Source organism: Moschus berezovskii, chromosome 7 (assembly GCF_049115385.1).
Source record: "Moschus berezovskii isolate FMDL1 chromosome 7, NW_MosBer_1.0, whole genome shotgun sequence".
In the NCBI taxonomy this organism is placed as follows: domain Eukaryota; kingdom Metazoa; phylum Chordata; class Mammalia; order Artiodactyla; family Moschidae; genus Moschus; species Moschus berezovskii.
Window position 1 is genome coordinate 42,923,613 of NC_142466.1, and position 25,694 is coordinate 42,949,306.

Consider the following 25,694-nt stretch of genomic DNA (forward strand, 5'->3'; position numbering starts at 1 on the left):
CTTTTCTAATAATGCCTGTGGATGAACACACACCTTTAATTTTAATTAATTCCAACTTATTAATTTTTATTGTTATGACTTTGCCTTGTTTCAGGAATCTTTGCATATTCCAAGGCTGCAAAAACCATTTCTGTGTTATTTTCTATAAGAATCACTGTTTATCTTTCACATTTAGGTTTTCTAATCTATGTGGAGTTGATTTTGTATATAATGTGAGGTAACGGGTCAATATATGTTGTTATTCATATAGATATCCCTTGACTCAGTTCTATGAACTGAAATGATTATTCCTTTTTACTACATAACAAGGACACAGTTTTTTATAAATCAGTTGTCTGAATGCACGTGGATATGTTTCTAGAGTTATTATTCTGCTTCACTTGTCCCTTTTTCCCTGAGCCAATACTTCACTGTCTTAATTTCTGTGGCTTTGTAATAAATCTTTTAATAAGTAACTAGTATGATTATCTTAAACAGGTAGTCTCTTGACATTTATTCCTCTAAAAAAAAGGAACAATTTTGATATTTTTGATATTGATCAAGTATTCAGCAGCCTTGATAAATTCACTTATTAATTTGAGTATTCATCATCTCCTCATTTTTCACACATTCTAGTAATTTGTAATGTTGGCTACTTCCTATCCAAAGACAGACACATCCAGCGTGCTGTCAGAAATTGGTCCAAGGAACACACTGACTGTTCAGAATGTCATTCATTTAAAAGACTTGAGTGAAAACTTTCCTTCTTTTAGATTGTTAACCTAACTGGAATTGCGGGCTTTATCCCTGGGTAGAAACTGTGTAAGGAAACTAGCAAATATGGAGATAAAATGATACTAAATAGTACTTGTCAGTACAGTGGTGAGACCAGTTGAGATGTCAGACACATTAGTCACTTCAGTTATATCACCAAGAAGGAACATCATGCTGTGTGGTTTTAGCCAATGGTTCAGTTCAGTTCAGTCGCTCAGTCGTGTCCGACTCTCTGCGACCCCATGAATCACAGCACGCCAGGCCTCCCTGTCCATCACCAACCCCCGGAGTTCACTCAAACTCATGTCCACAGAGTCAGTGATGCCATCCAGCCATCTCATTCTCCGTCGTCCCCTTCTCCTCCCACCCCCAACCTTTCCCAGCATCAGAGCCAATGGTTAAAGGCATTTTAAAACAGTTTCCTCCCTCTGATCCATGTGGCAGGATATTTATGATTCAAAGAAGGAACAGAGAGGTACACATAGTTCCAACTTACTAATTTTCCTAAATCACAGAACAATATACTACTTTAAAAATTCTGAAGTCTCATGACAGTGATTTTGGTCCTCAGAAGAGGACCAGTTGCAGCTAAAAGAAGCTAATTTGCCTGCCATTATATAAAGTGTGGTAAAGTATTGAATAGAAAATACATTAAAATCTTTGAGAGTAGATGAGAAAAATATATAATCCTTTGAGTCATTAGCTTTTCCTGTATACAAAGCATCCCCCAAATTAGGAGCTTAATCCAATATCTGTGTATTTATTTCATAGTGCTGTGGGTTTTCATTTTGGACTGGGTTCAATTAGTTGGTTCTGCTGCTGTGGGCCATGCCAGGCTCATCCTTGCTGGGCTTGCTCATGAGTCTGTGATCTGTTGCCAGGTCCTATGGGGGATGCCTTGTCTAAGACAGCTCAGATGGGTGTCTCATTCCCCATGAGCTCTCATCATCTGGCAGGCTAGCTTGGGCTGATGGTGACAGGAGACTCAAAATCAGCAAGTGGACGAGAGCATGCAAAGCTGCCTCCTTAAGGTTCTATGGCTCCTTTAGACTCAAGGTCAGAATGTACTCAATGCTGTTTCTGCCATGTTCTGCTGGTCAAATTAAGGGAAGAGGCCAACAGTGAGGGATAGGCTCCCAGCCCTTGATACGGTTTAAGGAAGGTGGCATTTTGGGGTCATCTTCTACACCATCCATACAACAGACTACAGTGCTCTCTGATGTGTTTTAAAGACAGATGTGAAATGCTGATAGTTTTCAACTTATTTTACATGCTAGCAAAGTAATGTGCAAAATTCTTCAAGCCAGGCTTCAAACGTATGTGAACTGTGAACTTCTAGATGTTAAACCTGGATTTAGAAAAGGCAAAGGAACCAGAGATATAAATTGCCAACATCCGTTGGATCATCGAAAAATCAAGAGAGTTCCAGAGAAACATCTACTTCTGCTTTACTAAAACGGTAACCCACTCCAGTATTCTTGCCTGGAGAATCCCATGGACGGAGAAGCCTGGTAGGCTACAGTCCACGGGGTCGCAAAGAGTCGGACACGACTGAGCGACAGAACAGAACAGAACTACACCAAAGCCTTTATCTGTGTGGATTGCAACAAACTGTGGAAAATTCTCCAGGAGCTAGGAATACCAGACCACCTGATGTGCCTCCAGAGAAATCTATATGCAGGTCAAGAAGCAACAGTTAGAACTGGACATGGAAAAACAGACTGAGGCCAAATCGGGAAAGGAGTATGTCAAGGCTGTATATTGTCACCCTGCTTATTTAACTTATATGCAGAGTACATCATGAGATATGCTGGGCTGGAGGAAGCACAAGCTGGAATCAAGACTGCCGGGAGAAATATCAATAACCTCGGATATGCAGATGACACCACCCTTATGGCAGTAAGTGAAGAAGAACTAAAGAGCCTCGTGATGAAAGTGAAAGAGGAGACTTAAAACTCAACAGAAAACTTAGATCAGGGTATCTGGTCCCCAGATTTCATGGCAAATAGATGGGGAAACAATGGAAACAGTGACAGACTTTATTTTATGGGGCTCCAAAGTCACTGCAGATGGTGACTGAAGCCATGAAATTAAAAGACGCTTGCTGCTTGGAAGGAAAATTATGACCAACCACAGCATATTAAAAAGCAGAGACATTACTTTGCCAACAAAAGGTCCGTCTAGTCAAGGCTATGGTTTTTCCAGTGCTCATGTATGTATGTGAGAGTTGGACTATAAAGAAAGCTGAGCACAGAAGAATTGATGCTTTTGAACTGTGGTGCTGGAGAAGAATCTAGAGTCCCTTGGACTGCAAGGAGATCCAATGAGTCCATTCTAAAGGAGATCAGTCCTAGGTGTTCATTGGAAGGACTGATGTTGAAGCTGAAACTCCCAATACTTTGGCCACCTGATGCGAAGAGTTGACTCATTTGAAAAGACCCTGATGCTGGGGAAGATTGAGGGCAGGAGGAGAAGGGGACGACAGAGAACGAGATGGTTGGATGGCATCACCGACTTGATGGACATGGGTTTGAGTGAATTCCAGGGGTTGGTGATGGACAGGGAGGCCTGACATGCTGCGGTCCATGGGGTCTCAAAGAGACACGACTGAGCAAATGAACTGAACTGAACTGAGTCAAAGCTATGGTTTTTCCAGTAGTCATGTGCGGACATGAGAGTTGGACTATAAAGAAAACTGATCGCCGAAAAATTAATACTTTTGAACTGTGGTGTTGGAGAAGAATCTAGAGTCCCTTGGACTGCAAGGAGATCCAACCAGTCCATCCTAAAGGAGATCAGTCCTGAAGATTCATTGGAAGGACTAATGGTGACGCTGAAACTCTGTATTTTGGCCACCTGATGTGAAGAACTGACTCATTTAAAAGACCCTGATGCTGGGAAAGATTGAAGGTGGGAGGAGAAGGGGATGACAGAGGGTGAGATGATTGGATGGCACCACTGACTCGATGGACATGAGTTTGAGCAAGCTCTGGGAGTTGGTGATGGACAGGGAAGCCTGGTGTCTGCAGTCCATGGGATTACAAAGAATTGGACATGACTGAGCGGCTGAACTAAAAATGAGATAAAAATATACAAACAGAAGTTCTATAATTTTTTCCTAGGCCACACCAATCACTGGAGTTTCTCTGCCCTAGATAATTTGCAGTGTGGATATTTTTCACATATATTTCATGTGACAGTAGATGAAACAGAAAGCTTTTACTGATAGGCAGTTTGCTTTTGTCTACCAGTCCCCTTCGAGAATCAAACACTTGCTGTTAACAGCACGTATTAAAGTCACCATGTGACAGCTGATGTCAACATGATGTAACACACAGAGGAGAAAAGAGATTATTGTTGTTTGAGATTGTCATACAATGTCCTCAGTGTCTAGGTTGCTCATAATTTTCCTTCCAAGCAGCCAGCGCCTTTTCATTTCATGACTGCAGTCACCATCTGCAGTGACTTTGGAGCCCCACAAAATAAATTCTGTCACTGTTTCCATTGTTTCCCCATCTATTTGCCATGAAATGATGTGACTGGATACCGTGGTCTTAGTTTTCTGAATGTTGAGTTCTGAGTCAACTTTTTCACTCTCCCACTTTCATCACGAGGCTCTTTAGTTCCTCTTCACTTTCTGCCATAAGGGTGGTTTCATCTGCATAGCTGAGGTTATTGATATTTCTCCCAGCAATCTTGATTCCAGCTTGTGCTTCCTCCAGCCCAGCATATCTCATGATGTACTCTGCATATAAGTTAAGTAAGCAGGGTGACAATATACAGCCTTGACATACTCCTTTTCCTATTTGGATCCAGTCAGTTATTCCATGTCCAGTTCTAACTGTTGCTTCTTGACCTGCATATAGATTTCTCTGGAGGCACGTCAGGTGGTCTGGTATTCCATCTCTTTCAGAATTTTCCACAGATTATTGTGATCCACACAGTCAAAGGCTTTAGCAGAAGTAGTTGTTTTCCTGGAACTCTCTTGCTTTTTAGATGATCCAATATATGTTTTCAATTTGATCTCTGGTTCCTCTGCCTTTTCTAAATCCAGCTTGAACATCTAGAAGTTCACGTATGGTTGAAGTCTGGCTTGGAGAATTTTGAGCGTTACTTTGCTAGCACATGAGAAGAGTGGTAAAGTTTGGTAGTTTGAACATTCTTTGGCATTACCTTTCTTTGGAATTGGAATGAAAACTATCTCATTTTAGCAGTTATTAATTGTGTGTTTTTGGCAATATTTATACTTCATTAGTGTAATGGGAATATATATGAATACATATTTTTATGTATTTTTTAAACATGTGCTATGTGTGTTTACGGCTCGTGTACACCATGTTTTTGTATGGTGTGTATTCACCCATCTAGATTTTGAAAGTGATGAAAATTTATGCTATGCAGAGTGTTGACTCTAGTAACAGTATCTGTGGAGGAAATGATCAAAATTTCTAAAAGCGTAGCTTTCAAAAATGGTTTTATAAAATAATATGATAATGCATCATATTTAAATCTATGCTTAAAAATATTGTGTGTGGGTGTAAGTTGCTCAGTTGTGTTCCGATTCTTTGCAACCCCATGGACTGTTGCCCACCAGGCTCCTTTGTCCATGGGATTCTCCAGGCAAGAATACTGGAGAGGGGTGCCATTTCCTTCTTTTTTAAAAAATATGAAAGGAAACATAATAATAGCAAGGGCCCATGTATTCAGTTTGTGATGGAACTGCTATAGAGCATACTGCAAATGTGAAGAAATTCCTAAATTGTTGACATTTTAATTTGGGACTTGATCCCCCACAAAATAAAAGTTAGGGATCCCACCCCCTTTGCCCCCCCACCACACTGTCCTCACACACCTGTTACCATTCCCAACTCATGCTTGCTCCAACTGTGGTAGTGCCTGGGTACTCCTTTACTTAAAAATATAGATGTCTGTGTTTTTGAAAGCTTCTAGGATGATGCCTAGATCCACCTGAGAAATTTGGTCGATGCTCTTATTTTGCATTTCCTTTTGCTTTAGTCCTATGGGTCATTCGAATAAGATTGCAGTCTGTATCCAGGAAGTGTGGTGTTTAGAAAGTTACTACATCTCCTTTGCAAGTAAGCTTTTAAAGACTTTAAACTCCTTTTTTAGATATCTGTACTGTACTGTGTAGTTTGTTTGAGTATTTTATAGACGTGTTATAAAAATGACAGTATTTTGCAACGTCTTTTTCCAGAAATCTCAAATATAGTTTCTGAAAGAGTGGCTGTGGGAAAAAAAAATATATATTTTTTTCCTTCCTAGATTGACGCATTTTGGTATGGGAAATGCATAGTGCTTTTATTGCTGCAGGAAATTTTTGTACTTTATTATCAAATCACTTTATAATGCCACTGCTTTTGAAAAATAACCATTGTGTGTCTTCATTTCTTCTTTCAATATGGCCGTTTTGCCCTGAGCAACTTTATAATAAAGTACACTCTGGCTGGTGTCTTTCCACCTGGATAACTGCCCCGTATATCTCTGTGAATTCACCATCCAATGCATTACTGCCTACTCCAAATTAGTCAACATGTAGTTCTGCTAAAATTTAAATGAAAGAGAAAAAATTCATTAAGGAAGAATACTTGATGACAATATATGAAATAAATGTGTCTCAAGGTGTTATAAATGTGTGTTTGATGTTATTAATTCTATTATTGTTAATATCATGTGAGAATTTAAAAAAATCTATTTTTGGTTGATCATTTCTACTTCCAAGAACACCTATAAAGTCATTGACTCTAAGATATTCAAGTACATAATGTGTGTGTGTGTGGAAGTTGCTTAGTGTCTGACTCTTTGAAATCCCATGGACTGTAGCTTGCCAGGCTCCTCTTTTCATGGGAATTCTCCAGGCAAGAATACAGGAGTGGGTTGTCATGCCCTCATCCAGGGATCGAACCCAGGTCTCCTGCATTGCAGACAGATTCTTTACTGACTGAGCTACCAGGGAAGCCCCAAGTACATAATAATGGGTACCTAAGTTAAAGACTGGAGAAGGCAATGGCAAGCCACTCCAGTACTCTTGCCTAGAAAATCCCATGGATGGAGGAGTCTGGTAGGCTGTAGTCCATGGGGTCGCTAAGGGTCGGGCACGACTGAGCGACTTCACTTTCACTTTTTACTTTCACACATTGGAGAAGGAAATGGCAGCCCACTCCAGTGTTCTTGCCTGGAGAATCCCAGGGACGGGGGAGCCTGGTGGGCTTCCGTCTATGGGGTCACACAGAGTCGGACACGACTGAAGTGACTTAGCAGCAGCAGCAAGTTAAAGACTGGTGTTTGAAAGGATTTTTGACTCATGGGATAAATTTTCTTTTGTGCGTTATTTGTACATTTAAGATGACGACTCTGAAATAATTTTTTTCAGTGAGTTCCTCTCATCATTCCTTCCTGTACCCAACTTTTAAGGTTCTCTTCCTCCTTCACTGGGGCCAATCTTAGATTGTTTATCTGCCAGATGAAGAGGAGTACTTTTTTGTGTGTTCCTCATTTTATAATTAATCATGACCTCATCTAAACTGGGCTTCCCATGTGGCTCAGCTGCTAAAGAATGCGCCTGCAGTGTGGGAGACCTGGGTTTGATTCCTAGGTTGGGAAGATCCTCTGGAGAAGAAAATGTCAACTCACTCCAGTGTTCTGGCCTGGAGAATTCCATGGAATATATAGTCCATGGGGTCGCAAAGAGTTGGACATGACTGAACAACTTTCACTTCACTTCTTGTAAGCTCGCATTATAGTAAGTCAGAAATGAAACAAGCAGAATGTTGTAAGGAAAGAAAATTAGCTTGGATCCTAAACCCTCGCCTGAGACTGACCAGCTGTGTGTCCAGAGGTCATGAATTTCATTATGACCTTTCACTTTATTGTCTGCTACATGAGGAGGTTGCCAAGATGATGTATAAATTTTCTGAATTTTGTTAATCTTTGGTTTCATTCATGAAGGTAGATGTGAAGAATGCACTAACAATAAAGAAGAGTACAATATAACAAAATAAATGTGCTGGGTGAGAGAGGAGGAGAGCATATGATGTACGTACACAAATGATATTGGGCCTCTTTACCCTTTCTTTAGGTTATGTCTCTATTTGGTTAATCATCGTTTATTTGGTTTCTTCACACAGAGCTTAACTCCTCTGCTATATGTGCTGTTCATAGATTTCTGCAGAGACATGGGATATGTCTGGGATTTTGCTAGTGTCACAGATGGTAAGGAATCCTCTTGCAAGGCGGGAGACATGGATTCGATCCCTGGGTTGGCAAAATCCCCTGGAGAAAGGAATGGCTACCCACTCCAGTATTCTTGCCTGGAAAACCCCATGGACAGAGGAGCCTGGCAGGCTACAGTCCATGGGGTTGCACTGAGTCAGACACGACTGAACAACTAAGACTCACATGCGCGTACACGCACACACACACACACACACACGCACACACACACACATACGCACGCACACACACACACAGTAAGTCACAAGGACAACAGTGAGGAAATGAGAAGATGCTTTAATTTCACATTCCGCAGCCATTCATGATGGCCTCTCACAATTCTACTATGTGTCATTGTTGCTGGAAGTGATGTGAAAGAACATTCCTTGGAACTGGATGTTTCTATCCTGGGAATGTTCCCTCAGAGAAGAGCTAAGCTCCCATCATGAAAAATGGGAACCATAGCTATTCACTGACAGACATCAGTGCAGTCTCTGCCCCATTTAACAGATCCATCCTTTTAATTGGTGATAATATTTATGTCATCTAAGTCTGTGAATTGACCTTCCCATAAGGCACGCCAACTCTAGTTATAACTTAGGACAGAAAGGGAAATTTAGGAGCCAGCCATAGTGTCTTGACTTCCATGCCCAGAAATTTAAATTGGTTCTGAATTTATGCACTCAAACTATATCAGAAACACCTAAAATTACTCACTGGAAAAGACTCTGATGCTAGGAAAGGTTGGGGGCGGGAGGAGAAGGGGACGACAGAGAATGTGATGGCTGGATGGCATCACCGACTCTGTGGACATGAGTTTGAGTGAACTCCGGGAGTTGGTGATTGACAGGGAGGCCTGGCGACTGACACGACTGAGCGACTGAACTGAACTGATACTAGATTTAGGAAGTAATATTCTAGACACAGACCTTGAAAATCCTCATTTTTAATGTAAATTTTTTCTTCAACATTAATGAACTCTTCTAGGACGTTGTTTCCCATTTTTGGCACTGTTGACATTTTGGTCCAGATAATTCTTTGGTGTGGAAAGCGGTCTTGTGGACTGTAGGGTATTTACCATCATCCCTGGGCCCTTCCCCTTAGATGCTATTATCACTCTCCTTGTGTTGTGACAACAAAATATGTCTCCAGACTTTGCTTGTTGTCCCCAGGGAAGGGAAAAAATCATCTTTAGTTGAGAGTGGTTGGTCCAGGGCTGTGATCATTCTGAACATGAAACGATGTAAACACCTGTGAGTAGGGAAATCAGTTTGTGTTGAGCTCTAGTAATGAAGTGTTTAAAAGCTATTAAACAATGTTATTAAAAGACTTTGTTTTAAAAATAATCCTAAGGAAAAAAGTAATCACTGCTAAAGTATTAGTCCCTCAGTCGTGTCCAGCTCTTTGTTGCCCCATGGAGTTGTAGCTTGCCAGGCTTCTCTGTTCATGGTATTTTCCATGCAAGGATACTGGAGTGGGTTGCCAGTCCCTTCTCCAGGGAATGTTCCCAACCCAGGGACCAAACGCGTCTCCCACATTGAAGGCAGATTCCTTACCATCTGAGCCACCAGGGAATCCTAATGATTGCTAAAGGGAGTGGTAAATTCTCCACAAAATTCATTTTAATATTTACTTTTCATAGTAATTAAGTAAAACAATTGTCATGTGCTGCTAGATTTTTACTATGTATTGATGTAAATAAAACAAATAGACATAATAGCTAAAACTTTATTACTTGTAATGTATTATAAAAGCAAGATATATTTTAAACAGAAATTACTTTGATGCATTAAAAAAAGATACTCTCTTGTTTTTTAATATAATGAAAAAGAGTAATGAGTTAAGAATGATGGTTTCACATCCATTTAGCAATACCCAAAGATTAAAGTGTTTCCCTGACGGCTCAGAGGTAAAGAATCTGCCTGTCAATGCAGGGAGATGTGGGTTCGAGTCCTGGGTTAGGGAAATCCCCTGGAGAAGGAAATGGCAACCTACTTCAGCATTCTTGCTGGCAAATCCCCTGGACAGAGGATCCTGGCAGGCTACAGTCCATGGGGTTGCAAAGAGTCAAACACAACTTCGCCACTAGACAACAACAATGACAACAAAAGATTGAAGTAATGTAATCTGTGTTCTGTTTTTTGGGTAAGAAGTGACTTGGTTACATATCTGTCTATACTTAAGATTAATCTATTTCTCAGTTTTAAAGCATATTTTAGGAAGAATGGAACAAATAACAGACTCCAGCAGCATATTGAATAGACTTGTATTTTAACTTTTCCATTACAAGTTTTCACTGCTGCTGCTGCTGCTGCTAAGTCACTTCAGTCGTGTCCGACTCTGTGTGACCCCATAGACGGAAGCCCACCAGGCTCCCCCGTCCCTGGGATTCTCCAGGCAAGAACACTGGAGTGGGTTGCCATTTCCTTCTCCACACTAGTGTTGTATAAAACTGGATAGAAGTTATCTCATGCAAGAATCACTTAAAGACATGAGATGCTTTTTCTAAAGCTATCCTACTTTTCAAATCAGAATTATGTTTCTGTTTGTAAGGGAAAAAAAAATAGGTAGGCAGGGAGATGAGGTTTCTTGTTTTCCCCTTCTCTATCTGTTCATTTCTTGTGGCATACCGTTTTTATTTCCTGAAGGAGAAAGAAACTATCAAAGTTAATAATGTCATTTTGCCATTTTTGAGAGGAACTAATATTTATGTGTGCCTCAAATGTAAAGTTATTTGAAATCTTAGAGAGATTCTACCAGGAGTAATTTGAAAAGTGAAATTACAGACACTCAGACCATTGGCTTTTCTATGTATCAAAACTAAACATATGAAAAGTCATTAATGTATCCATATTGATAGGCTTTGTTTTACTCTTCAGTTCTTATAATCCAGTTGATTTCACCAGAGTCATCATGTACTTACAGTCACCAGCTGTCTTCAGACTAAGTCATCAGTTCAGTTCAGTTCAGTCGCTCAGTCGTGTCCGACTCTTTGCGACCCCATGAATCACAGCACGCCAGACCTCCCTGTCCATCATCAACTCCCGGAGTTCACTCAAACTCATGTCCATTGAGTCCAAAAATGAGGTGATTGAGTTATTACTATGTATTTATACATAATATCTCATAAACCTTCTTGAGTTTTTTCTTTTTTTCCCCAATTTATTGTCGTGAATACATGTTTGGGGCAAAATAGAATTATGACATGGTGTGCTGCGATGTGAAAAGAGTATAATTTGAGTTGAGTTTATTTTATACAAATAATTCTTTAGATTCAGAGGTATATTGGGTGTGTTTAATGACATTCTGTTTAATTTAATGACATTGTTTTATTGCCCTTTTTAAATCTCAGCACTGTTTTCTATAGTTGAAATGAGGCTTTTAGTGCTGCTTGTATTTAAGAATACATTTTCCATATCCCTCATTAATTAAGTCAGTGTGGCCATTTCATAAACATTATACATATGACTTTATATGAATGTGTAGAAGTATCCTTGCCTTTCCTATCTATGAAATGTGATGTGTCTTTGCTGTCAAGAGTTCCCATTTCTGTTATATCCTAAACAGGGATCTTCTAGTAGTGGGGAATACAACACTTAAAGCTGTGTCATGAAATAGCCATTTTTTCGCTTTTAACTACAGTGTTTCTATTTGGACCTTTTTCTGGTTATACACCTGACCATTTTTTGATATTCCACATTATATGAATTAGTTTGAAACACTGTAACATTTGTTCTAGCAGGGTGAGGGTCAGGGATGGGGGAGTGAGTGACCCAGAGGTTGGGTGGGTTTCCTTGTCTAACAGAGTGAATCCTTAGGGTCTAATTATTTGGGAGCCAAGGTCGACATGGACCCAGGATTCCCACCTTATTGTTTGAGTTTACAACCCATAGAACCTAGGCATTCTTTATAGCTGTGCTGTCCAGAGCTGTTGAAAAATGAAGCTATTGTCTGAGTTGTACAGTGGAGCACCCACTATCCTCATGGGAGTATTTAAACTTATACTGAAATACAGGAAAGTGTTTACTTCCTCAGTTCTACTAGCTGTGTTTAATATGGTCAGTCATTAGCACAGATAAAGAATATTTCTATCTTACATAAGGTCTTATTGGATAGTGCTAAAGGATTCTTGTCCTAGACCATGAAAAAATATTTAAGGGACTATCTTCTGCTGTAAAATCCTCAGTAATAAGTGAAGTGTTGAAAGTTGATTTTTGTTTTTTCTTTTTGTTTCCTTGTGTTATAACTGTACTGAGGGCACAGGAAATTCATAAGGCACCCTCAGTGTTCTACCAGACTCACTACAAAGTTTACTCCAGCCCTGTTTTGTTTCATAATCAGAGTTCCTTGTTAGCACATCCTCCTTACAGATTTTTTTTCCCCCTCTTATATGATTGGAAATCTGTCTTAGTCAATTTATAGGGCCTGATCTGTTTGAGAAGTTGATAAAAAGAAGTCACAGCATTTAGGGATTTCCTCCTTACCCCACCATCTCCCTACTTTAATGGGCATATGCTCAGGTTAAATGCCATTACCATATTATTGCTTTTAAGATGTCTAGAATTGAAAACGTGTAGGGTTATTTTAAGACAGAAAGAAGCACAATGTATAGGGATAAACAGTATCTAGTTTCTAGTGAAAGCACCATTAAGTTCTTATGGAGGTTTAAAAAACCTACTTATTTACCTCTGTCTCCCTCTTTTCAGAATAATGGTTTGCTTCTTTAACTTTCTCCTAGGTTGACCAGTATAATTTTTGAAAATAATTGTTAAGATTACAAACTAGTGTAGTTTGATATGATGTGTTCCAGTTTATTGCAGCTGTTACTCATTTTGCCACTCAGATTTTCCCGCACTTGACTGTTTGAAGCCTCATCACCTTGGCTTCTCTTTTTTTTTAAGCTGGTAGTTCCTCGAGATCCTACTATGTAGCACAGGGAAATCTGCTAAGTGTTAATGTGGCAGCCAGTATGGGAGGGGAGTTTGGGAGAGAATGGATACGTGTGAATGTATGGCTGAGTCCCTTTGCTGTTCACTTGTTAATTTTGTTAATTAACAAGTTAAGCATTTTGTTAATTGGCTATACTCCAGTCTAATATAAAAAGTTAAAAACAAAACAAAGAAAAACCCTGGTAATGCCCCAAAGCCTCCCTGCTTGCTGGTGTAGCAAGATGACCCATGTTTATTTTGCACATTTCCTCCAAAAATCCTATAATCACCATTTCTCTAGCAACTTTTAAGATTTTTTAAAGCTTTTTTCCCCCCTCTTTTGTTAACATAATCTATAGAAATACCAAAAATACAGAAAGCTGAAAAAATCCTTAAGCATTTTATCAATTTGAATATGAATATACTTATTACAGCAAAGGGTTCTAATGTTAACTTGAAGATGAAGGGTTAGATAGGTGTCAGCTAATGAGACCACTTGAAGCAGTAATTCAAGACTCAGGGCAAGTATATTGTTCCATTTCAAATTAGATTGCACACACTGGTCCTCTGAGCTGTTAGTTTCTCTAACCACACATGTACATAATAGAAAAGAAAATGGAAATCAGCAAAATTATTGCTAACATCTTTGTGCTGTGAGCAGTAAGAAACCAGGGAGTTTTAAATATTTTTAATTTTATGTTCAGCTCATCTAGATGGTTCAATTTTATCTGCCTGTCCCAGTTAATAAAAGACACAAAGGGCAGAGTACTTAAAAATCAGAGTTAACCTCTGCTGAGGGCTGTTGGACAGATGCAGAATAATTTTGTGATGTAAACTAGACCATACTCTTGTATGGTATGGTATGATACTTTTAGTATCTCCAACCCCCCTTTCTTGCTGTTTTTATTGCATAATTCTTGGCTACACTTTCTTTAGGCTAATTGAAAGTACTTATAACATTGATTCATCTGCATTATTTACACTGAAAATGTTTCCTTAAAAATCTCTTGTCCAGGTACTTCTCTGGGTGTCCAGTGGTTAAGACTTTTCTTTCTGGTGGGGGTTTGATCCCTAGTTGGGGAGCTAAGTTCCCATATTTTAGCCTCCGTGCCAAAAAAAAACCCAACAAAACAAGTGATGTTGTAACAAATTCAATAAAGACTTTAAGAAGGGCTCATGTTAAAAGAAATTAAGAAAAATCTTTTGCCCATTTTTTTAACCAAAATTTAAATTCCATCTTACTGATACACAAGCCAGCATTTTCCTTTAGACAAAGTTTCTGTTATAAACAAGATACAGAAGAGAGATTGGCCAGAATGAACCTCTAGAACTGGTTTTATCTTCACACCTCTGATCCCTCTTGTCAAATCTCGGCCAAGAGCATAGCCTATTTAAGTAAAAACAGGTATGTTCATATCTGCGTCTATTTCTAGATCCTATCGCTGTGTCAAGTCCAGAGGTAACATTTGTAGTTTGGGAAGAATTTAGTCTTCTTATGTCCCTTTAGCAGGGGGAAAACCAAATCACCTCTTTCCTGAGAGAGCCTTTCATACATCTCCATCTCTGAGATTGCAAGGAGACATTATGTAGCAGTTGGCTCTGATACGCTCGCACAGACACAAATTGAGTCTGACAGGACTGATGTCTCCTGGACTTGCCGTCATTTGAAATGCTGGCATGAGGATGGGAGTGGTGAAAGGGGGGCAGGGGAAGAGCTGATTCCTTTAGCACTTCTGCTATGTTGGAGAATTTTAACATTTGATAGCTGTGAACTGCTTGATAAGTTGTTTTCCGAATGAGATTGATAACAATAGCTGATTTGGAGCAGCTGGCTAGCTTTTGGTTTCAAGTACATGCATTTCAATGTACAATTTGATTCTTCATGCCACCCACAAATCTGTTGAAAAGAAAAAAAAAAAGACTATCTAGTGGAATGGTACTTAGAATGATTCACTCCTTTCCTTTTAGTTTCATGTTTCTTGCATTCATACCATTCATGTATAGCACTGAAAAAGATAGTATCTTTTCAGAAAAAATTTATTCTCATGCTCAGTTTCATAAAAGACACACTATAGTATCTGTATTGCAATTCTTTTTTAAAGTACACGTTATTTTAAGTTTTTAGGTTATTTCTGGTATCTCTTGTATTTTGTCACAAGTTTTGTATGTTTTTCCACATATTCCAACATTTAAAGCTTAGAGGTATACCATTTCATGGGCAAGCATGTTCTGATTGTCTTTCCTAAGTTACTCTCACAGTGAAAGAGAAAGCAATAACGTTAAAAATGCCTTCTTTCTTTATTAAGAGCCTACTGTGTATAAAATGTGCTCAATTTACTGAAGGTTCTGTAGGAACTATTATTTATTACCTAAAGAACCGTACTTCAGATGGTTGCTTGGAGGCAGTCAGTCATCACTTCCATTTTTTCTATTCCCACCAGGACCACCATCACTCTTATGGTCTGTGTTACTTCTTACTTGTGACTGTTGATAATAGTGTTCTGTAAATCATCCCACATTCAGCTGTCACTTAATCTTTTCAAAGCTTCATTCTATATTGTTCTTCTCCAAAACATGAAATAATCCCCTTTGTGGTTTGCAGCAAAAAGGCTGGTTGACTGACTTAGGTTGGTATCCAGGGCTCTCCATGATCTGTTATTTTTTAAGCCTGAGCCATTGTGTTTTGCCTCATCCTCTTTTGGTTTCCTAATGGATCCATCACACCTATCCTGTAGTGTCAGTGTGGACCTGGGATCAGCTGCTTCAGCAACTTTCAAAAACTTGTTAGAAATGCAGGTTCTTGGACCCCCCACCACAGACCTGCTACATCACAAACTCTGGTGGGAGGGTGCCTTGGTGTAAGCATGCCAGGTGGTTCTGATGCATATAGATATTTGGGAAGTCCTGATCCAGGCCAGTCAGGTGACTCAGCTCACCTTTGCCTCAGTTCCTTTTTCCCTGCCCTGCTTTTTGCTTAGAATTCCTGGAATGCCTTGCCTTTCTTTTGGTAAAATCCTGCCAGTACTTCAGGGTCTAGTTGGAGACACTGCTTTTTTCCATGATGTCATTCCTGCTCCCTGTATTCCATGGCATTGTTTGGCTTTCCTCCCTGGCACTAATCACTTATTAACTTGTACTCATCATCCAATGTACCTGGCTTATTTTCCCTCCTAAACTGGAAAATCACAGAGGGTGGAATCTGACTCATTTGTGTATCTTGAGATGCACAAATGAGTAGCTGTTCTGATGTTTTGCACGCAGTAGGCTCAGTAAAAGCAGTCTGTGGCTTATTGATTTTACATAGAAGATTGAGAAAACTAAGCCCTTGCCCAGGAGGCATATAAACATCCTGTTAAATCAAAGTGGCTTATGCTAGCTATTGTTTTGACTTATTGAAGCCAAACTAGACCTAAATGTGATGTGTCTTTAGGGAACAAGCCAAATGTGCTGGTGTAAAACAGTCTAGCCTCTACTATTTAGCTGGAGAAGTTGAATTAACATTGTCCTTTCACCTGGTGCCAAGAAAGCAACTTCCATTATTCTGCCAATAATAGACTTTTATCCTGCACGATGGAGCATCTCTTAAATCTTACACATAGCATTGGTGTGCTTTCTTCCACCGATGTATTCATGTAATATTTCCTAAGAAGTGACAGTTTCTTCTCATAAAGCATTGCCCAAAAGGTGGCCTGAGCAGAGAGTAAAATTCAAAATGGTTGGCTTCAAGATGATCTGAACATGGGAATAAGATAAGCTTGGGTTGCCTCATTTCACAAACCAGGTTGTTTGCTTCCTAATACAAAGGCATCACGGTTACAGTTTATGGGCTATATACAGTGGTGTGCATCTCTCATGGTGGTTGTGATGGGACAAGGTGAAAAGAGTGAGGAGTCTAAGTATCTTTGTCTTTCTTCCCTTTCTTCTCTCTCCCACTCCCCTCACAGGCTCTGAAAGTGTTCCAGCTGAAATTTCAGATCAGCCTGACTTGCTGCGGCTTCTGAGGCAGTGATTCCAAGCTGCCAGTGTGTGCTGGTGCCAAGCTGCAGGATGGTGCACATAGCCAGGCCATTGCTGCTGCTCCTTGCCTTCTTCCTCCACGCGGATGCTGAGAGTAAGCCATCCTCCCCTTCCCTGGGGGCTGGGACCATAATGAGTGGTTTTGTTTGCAGTTGGCACCACGCTCAGGGCTGCTGAATATGTTTCCTTTGGAAGTAAATCCTGAGACACTGTGGGATCCTCCTTGGCTACCAGCCAGCCTTTCAGAGAGATTATTGATGTGACTTCCTTACCATTTCCTCTCTTGCTTAATGCCCTTTTTCTTGTGCATCTAACTGCTCCTACTGTTTTGGCTTTTTTTTTTTTTTGATACGCTTACCAGCCCAGTGGCAAAAGACACTATGAGACCAATGATACAACACAAACTGGGATTAACCAGTTGTTGGTGCCAATAAGTAAACATTGCTCAGACCCATTAGAAATTTCTTTAGTTTTGTGGCTATTTCTATGTTTAGAAAAATGCACAGTGTCACATTGAGCCCAATTAAACTTCCAAGCCCTTGTAGCTGTCATAGCAGCTGTTCTAATGTACCGTTTCCGACAGCTGTCGTGGAGTACAGTATTCAAACAAATCAAGCAGAACTGACAACTCTGTGGCTGGATAAAGAGTGTAAAAGTGTGAGGAGAATTCTGTGGCATACAGACCCCAAAGTTTGGATGACGGGACTCAATTTGTGAAGCCGAGATTGTGGTCAATTAACTTGCCAGTTAAGGAGAAGATCATATCTCCTTTGTAATTCAGAAGTCATTAGGCCTACCTTGTTTACTTATGTGTCTTTCTCCATCTGTCCTCTGGCTTTTGGAGAAGAGACAGTACTGGAAAAAGGCATGTCTGGCTTGCATTCACCGACGTGTCTGGTTCTTGGTTACGGTTTAGCTCTTATAAGAGTTGACCATTCTCTTTGGAGGCCCCTTGGTACTATCAAAGTATGTGACATCTGTGGTTGTTAACTTTTACTTACGCCGACTATTTTAGATTAAACTTGATTCATGTTAAAGATGTTTCAAAGACAACGATCCTCTGTCCTGTTGGCCCTTAACTATTAATTGCATTTCAAGAAGAATCTCAATAGCAGCCTATTTCTTTGTTTAAATAGGGGCTCTCGTTTTTAAAGAGAGCTTTCAAGAAGAGAAAGGAATATTGTTAATAATAGGATACATATGGCACATACATGTTTTACGCACAACATTCTCTGGTTAATAATGTATATAGTCTCCTAATTAGCACTTGGGAGTGCTGGTTTAAGGTGAAGCCAAGGAATTTCTAGTACAATGCCAGCAAATAATTAACTGGGAAAAGACCCAAATGAAAGACGCTTGTGTTATTTTAAAGCCGTTTATGTCAAAACCTATTTTAACATTGAAATCTAAATTTAGTGTATTAAAGAAATAAAGCATATGGCTTTATTTCTCTGTTGTGGCTAGAGTGAAAAAATAAGTTGTTCTACAGTTGTTAATTTTTGGCAAAAGCATATTAAGACCATGGGAATTCACTTTAATATCATATCTCAGAGATTTTCTTAAAGTTATTACACCTAATTATCATGTATCCGTGAGGTTATCGTTTCAGATAAGTAAGCATATTCTTTTACTGAAAAGCTTTGCTTTTGCTTAATTCTCTGGTGAAAAGTGACAGACAGATATCAAACATTGAAGAACAAGTACTTTTAAAATCTAAAATTATCTTTTAGAGACAACCTGCTGTGCCTCCTCTTGTTCTACCTCTTCTCTTTCTCTTCCACTCTTTCCTCACATTTCTTATCCAGTAGAGTCTTAAACAAGGATTAAAAAGGCCTGCGGAAGTGATTATTTGTTAAATTAGGATATTTACCGTGGTATGTATTCATGTGATAACAGTTTTCAACCTCAAGATGTAATCTGGAAAATAATCCTTTCTGTCTCACTCTTCCCTTTGCGCTACAAGGAGGGGCAGCCTTCTTCTTGGCCAAATTAATTTCGTTTAGTGTTCTGTGTCTCCTCAACCTTACTTTAGGATCAGTTCAGTTCAGTCGCTCAGTCGTGTCCTACTCTCCGCGACCCCATGAATCACCGCACGCCAGGCCTCCCTGTCCATCACCAACTCCAGGAGCTCACTCAAAATCATGTCCACAGAGTTGGTGATGCCATCCAGCCATCTCATCCTCCGTCGTCCCCTTCTCCTCCCGCCCCCAACCTTTCCCAGCATCAGAGTCTTTTCCAGTGAGTCAACTCGTCGCATGAGGTGGCCAAAGTATTGCAGTTTCAGCTTTAGCATCAGTCCTTCCAATGAACACCCAGGATTGATCTCCTTTAGAATGGACTGGTTGGATCTCCTTGCAGTATAAGGGACTCTCAAGAGTCTTCTCCAGCACCACAGTTCAAAAGCATCGATTCTTCGGCGATCAGCTTTCTTCACAGTCCAACTCTCACATCCATACATGACCACGGGAAAAACCATTGCCTTGACTAGATGGACCTTTAATACATTCTTTTGCCATTGTTGAACAGCATATGTAACCTGAGTGTTCCTGGGGAAATGAAGAATCAGCTATGTTTTTTTTTTTTTTTGAGTTACATTGTAAAAGAAGAAAGAACATCCCCTAGTAATCTACTGGAGGATATTCATGGTGCATGTAAACACATATAGAGCCTGAGATATAATTTAACCACTAAGAATGTTAAAAGAACAATGGATAAATAGGGTTTAGACTCTAAGCCGTTAAATCGTGCCATAAGCATCACTTAGAACACCGAAAAAAATAAAGATAGAAGTTACAATGAAGAAAAATTTGATTATTCACCATCATATAAAGATGATATTTCTCAGGCTTGTATTTCCTGGGTCACTGATTTGTTTCTCTATGATTTCTTTAGAATATCTAGGTATATTTTTTTCCTCTTCCCTAACTGTATTTTATATTTGTACAAAGGATTGGGAGTTATATTTCAAAATTTAATAGTAGCTTGTCAAAGCCATTCAGTTACTATGGGATAATTTTTTTAATATTACTCTCTTTTGAAGAAGGGATGAAATGATAGGTTGGGAGTGGAAAGGAGCCACTCTGGTGAACTCTGTTAACTCTATGTGTTCAACCCCCTCCCTTTAGAGATGATTAATTCCAAAGAGCCATGAAGTTAGGATTATAATCTATTGTGTGGAACATCATAGCAGAGTGCTGGTGTGATGTTGCGTTTAGTAGAAGAGCTCTCACGAGCCTTGGTTCAAACCCAGGTTGAAAAATTGTGATAATATCCCTTTAGCAGAAATGTATAGGTTTTGCAGTGCCTATTTAAAGTGCCTGATCAATCTCCACTGTTATTTTTAAAGACTGGATGTGTGCATGGACCCTGTTTCTTTTTGCCCTATGTGTGAAACACTTGAAATGTTGCAATGTTGTCGCTTATTGTTTCTTGAACGCACATACACATGGTAGAGCTGCGGTCTCAGGGAAGAGTCAAGTGGGACTTCTCTCTCAGTATTAGGAGTAGCTCTTCCACATGCCAGGCTGACCAGTTTTCTGTTGTAGTTTGACTGAGATCAATTTGGTGTTAAAATGCATGCAAATTCTAGATGAATTTAGAATATATTATATTAATATAATCCTGGGGTAAATATCTTTCTGTTGGCTCAGTTTTCATAATAGTTTCTGATAATTTTATTTAGTATTAGTTTGATATTTACCAGTCATTTTGTTTGTTTTTTAAACTAAATGCAGATCAAGAATCTGCTGTTAAATCTTCTTTTATAAAACTGGTTTCACTACAATGAAATCATTTACATTCTAGACCTGAGTTTATGCATTTTGGCCACTGTCATTGGACCTGAGTGTTACTGGATCTTTATTAGAAACACAACTGTTGACAGATGAACTCCTAAAATGGTTTAGTTCATCTTTTTCCTGCTGCTTTTTGCCACTTTGCTGTCTCAGATGGTGAACACACCCTCATTTTCCGTCTCGATGTTAATGAACCTCCCTGTAGTCCCCATCAACTTGCAGTACTTCTGTCCTATATGAAAGCAACTAGGTTTCTTTTATCCCCCCTCTGGTAGTATATCTCTCTGTCCAGTGTAACTGCATTATTTCTTTGGCATTAGAGAATAATAGACTGACTTCGGTATTGTAAGATGACCGTTTTTTTCCTTGCTTGTTTTCTGATGGGCAGCATAGGATGGTACTCAGTAAAGTAAGCTCTGAAACCAGAGTCTGGTTTTAAATTCTGGCTGTCCTTTTGTAACCTGGAGCATGATGCCTCGTACTCTTTGCCTCAGTTTCCTGTCTTAAAAATTTGGATAATGAGTGATGATGGTGATGGCATAGTATAGTGCCTTCTCTTGGGTTTATTGAGGATGAAATTAATTAATGTAAAACACAGATCAGCAGATAACACACAGTAGATATTTAATAATTGTTATCTGTCATTATTCAAAAACATTCAGCTAATAGTTTTTATTGAGCACTTGTATTTAGGTACTGTGCTAAAATTGTTTAAATTTGATCTACAGATTATCAAAATTTGGATGATTGATAAACTAAATAAACCAGATATTCCTGCAGTGTTTTAAAGTCCCCAGCTTGCCTCTCTGTAAAAAAAAAAAAAAAAAAAATCCTGTACATAGGCGACTCTTATAAACTCTGTTCCAGGAGTTAATCTGAAGATAAAGAGGAAAAAAATTGAAGCATATCTGCTTTTTCAAGCTTCAGTTCAGTTCAGTCACTCAGTCGTGTCTGACTTTTTGCAACCCCATGAATCACAGCACGCCAGGCCTCCTTGTCCATCACCAACTCCTGGAGTTCACTCAAACTCATGTCCATCGAGTAGGTGATGCCATCCAGCCATCTCATTCTCTGTCATTCCCTTCTCCTCCTGCCCCCAATCCCTCCCAGCATCATTTTTTTCCAGTGAGTCAGCTCTTCGCATGAGGTGGCCAAAGTATTGGAGTTTCAGCTTTAGCATCAGTCCTTCCAATGAACACCCAGGATTGATCTCCCTTAGAATGGACTGGTTGGATCTCCTTGCAGTCCAAGGGACTCTCAAGAGTCTTCTCCAACACCACAGTTCAAAAGCATCAATTATTTGGCGATCGGCTTTCTTCACAGTCCAACTCTCACATCCATACATGACCACTTAAGATATTACCAAGTTATAATTAATTTGGCTTGGGTCTAATGGATAATGGAAAGTGTTTCCATCTCCTGTTTTGTTGCTTCCTGTAATGAATTTTCTTGAGCTGCTCAGAAGGAGGAGCTGGAGATATTTACTGTAACCAAATACAAGAATATATGGGCCTCTGGTCCGGAAAGTTAGAGATGGAAGTAAGCATAGTAATAAAGAGGGTAAGTGACTTTTGATATGGCCAGAAATTATTCTTCAGGAAAAAAAAAAAAACTAAAAAATAGGAAAATGATTAGTTTGAAGGGCAGGGCAAATGATTCCTTTTGTATTTTGCAGAAATTACTTCTGCAAAGAAGCCTAACTCAAGAAGTTAGATCACCAAAATGAAGTTAGGAATGGAAAGACTGTCTTTTTTCTGTCATCAAAATGTGTTCCTTCCATTAGACAGGGCCATTTCACTGAGAGCATTCATAGCTCATGAGAAATGTCCTTTAGATTTTATTTTGTATTATGAGTGTTTAGGTATGTATGATATATGCATATATGCTTGCATGTATTTATGTATTTAGATCACAAACCATTTAATCATCTATTAAAATGTATTAATTGCTAGGGATGATGAAAATGTTCTAAAATTAGATTTCGGTGTAGTACTAATTGGATATACACATAGAAAATACCATTGAAGTAGGACGTTTTGAATGGGTGATCTGTATGTCTGTGAATCATATTCCAGTAAAGCTATTTGAAAACCGAAAGGTAAACTGCTGCTTAGCACAGCTTTCTGGTTAGATTCTCTTTGGTGTATGTCACCTGAATAAAAAGTGTACTGGTTCCTTGGGCCAGTTAGAATAGACATGCTCATTGAGGAAAGCAGGAAAAAAACCAGTTCATTTTCTATGCTTATCAATGCCTTCCTTGTTTTCCTTTTCTCTGAATTTGCAGAGGTGTGGCAAAATACAAAAAACCTTACTGCTCCCTCCTCCATCCTCCCCTCACAGTAAAGTAGCTAAATTAGCACCATCCAGCTGTCTGCAGCAAGAAAAGTATTCCAACTATTTCACTTATCCTTTGCAGAGTTTTCTGTAGCTTTCTCAATTAATTGCTCCCAGCAGAGCTGTACCTATCTAGTAAGGTTAAGAATATGTCACACAATCAACAAATGTGTATACTTCAAAGCATTTTATTGTGTATAGAGGGACTTGCTTTATTTTTAGTCCAAGATGCAACATATTTGTTATCTCTGCTTGTGATGAGGCCCTTAAGCTTGACAGATGGAACGATATCTGAAATATTTGTGAATTGCTTCTTGTTACTGCTCCTAGCCTGGTGATATTTGACTGTACCGTTCTATGATTCCTTAATTTCTTTCCCAGGAAATTCTTAGTTTCTTTAATTTTCCTCATGTAGTTACTATTTACCTGATTCATTTCAAATAAGTTTGATCTGTTTGGGAGCCTCCACTGCCTTTGTGGTCCTGCTTCAGTAAATTCAGAGAATTCCCAACCAGTGTCCATCTTGAAATAAAGAATCAGAATTACTGGTGCTTGGGTGGAAATTGATTCTCTTACCTATAATTTTGCTTTTTCTCTTTTCCTTAGCTTGCTTTAGGTTTATTTATTCATTCGTGATGCAGTGTGTGTTTGAGAGAACGCCAGTGAGGGAGCATGGTACTCCATGGAAAGCTTGTGTATAATGCTGGGGATACCAAGATTTAAAGAAGTGTGGTTCCACATCAACTTGTAATCTTCCTTTAGATTTCATAGTTCACTTTTCAAAACTCTCTCAAGCAGTGCTCCCAGGCTTTATCTCCAGGCAGGAATTAGCACTTAAGAATATAGGCTTGAAAGCCGAGTGTGCTTAGTTGCTCAGTCCTGTCCAACTCTTTGAGACCCCGTCGACTGTACAGTCCATGGAATTCTCCAGGCCAGAATATTGGAGTAGGTAGCCTTTCCCTTCTCCAGGGGATCTTCCCAATTCAGGGGATCTTCAACCCAGGTCTCCTGCATTGCAGGCAGATTCTTTATAAGCTGAGCCCCAAGGGAAGCCCTGTGTTCAAATCTTGCCTCTGCTGTATAGGTGTTCTGACCATGTCCAATTTACAAGTCTGTAGGCCATTTGTAAAATGAAGATGAAAAGTGGCATACATTCGATATGGATATCATAAGGATTAAATAGAGAATTGCTTATAAAGTATTTTGGAGAATAGGATTAAATATTCAGTAAATGTTAGTTGCTATTGTGCTTTTTTCTCATCGATTTGCATCATTTCCAAATTAGAAGCATATGTATGTAGATCTAAACATTTAGATCTAAATACTTAGAACACTGATGATCCCATTAACATCATAATTTGAGCAGTGTCTTTTGAAACTGTAAATATGTATCATTATATATACAGTTTTGCCACCAAAGGGCATTGACTGATTGGTACATTCATATATTTAATACTCTCTTTAATAATTATTTATTGGACATATTTCCTGTGTCAAATATTGAGGTAACTACTGGCTAAACAATAATAAGGTAAAAAAATAGGATCCTTACCCCATAGAGGGATGATTAATCTCAAAATTTTTACATGTTCGTGATAAATGTTATGAGGGAAGAAAATAAGGAGGTTAGTGTCTCAGCTATTCAGAAGAGTAACAAAAAGGTTTCTGAAGCAGTTATTTTTTTGCTTATTGTGAAATAATTTTAGACTTGAAAGAAATTAAAATTGTACAGTATTTTCCATGTAGATTTCACACATATTTCCCCAATAGTGATGTGTTACATAATGGCAGTACGTTATCAAAATCAGAAAGTCAATATTAGCACAATACTATTAACTACAGGTTTTACTAGTTTTCACATAAATTTATTTTTTTTAAAGGTGTAGTTCTATTAAAGAAGATCAAATGCCTCGCCCTGAGGGAATGATTTTTGACTTAAAACTTGACGGATGATAGAAATTAACTAAACTACACCTGAAAGAGCTGTTAAAGTTCAGGAAACTTTTATACAACCTACTGTATTCTGGGGACTTGAAAGAATGGACATAACTGGATCCCAGGTGATGAGAAGGAGGAAGTAATTAAATAAGAATATACAAATCAGCAGGGCTATCTAATGCAAGGCTTTAGAACTTGTTCAGTATCTTGGTTTTTATTCCAAGGACAGCTGGAAGAGTACAGAAAGCGATGTGAAAAAAACAGCAGTGTGGTGGTAGCAGGGGTGGAAAAGTCTTTTGGAGCCAGGGCAGCAAAAATGTCCTTGAGATCTTTTAAGAGTCTTGTTGAAAGTTAAAGAAAAGATGGGAAGCAGGAGAGAAGAGTGATGGCAGTTAGGAAGACCAGATGGCCTTGAAACTGGAGAAAAAAAAAAAAAGTTGATTTTATTGAGATACATTCTCCTAAAACTTGAACCAACAACAGATTATCATAAATCTGAGTGAAAGAAAAAGCTAATGAGGGACATGTAATTCTTTATTTTTAGCATGTCCCTTTTCCCTGAAATACGTCATTGCTCATACTTAAAATTTCTCTTTTTGGTTGTTCAGACAATTTTATTTAGACTTACCTTTATATAAGCGTATTTGTAAAAAAAAAAAAAAATAGTACCTTGGAATCCAGAATCCGTTTAAAACTGTGA

The 25,694-nt window shown here is 38.9% G+C and overlaps 1 protein-coding gene across 4 annotated transcripts in view; it reads left to right on the top strand.

The window, feature by feature from the left end:
* The window catches only part of PTPRD (protein tyrosine phosphatase receptor type D), a 581,445-nt gene that overhangs the window by 103,507 nt on the left and 452,244 nt on the right, over nucleotides 1-25,694 (top strand). For all 4 annotated transcript variants that reach the window (XM_055428235.2, XM_055428237.2, XM_088837900.1 and 1 more), the window contains exon 2: nucleotides 16,856-17,022. In XM_055428235.2, coding sequence (XP_055284210.1) covers nucleotides 16,959-17,022 — 64 coding nt within the window. In that variant the 5' untranslated portion in view covers nucleotides 16,856-16,958. The remainder of the gene's footprint in view (nucleotides 1-16,855; nucleotides 17,023-25,694) is intronic.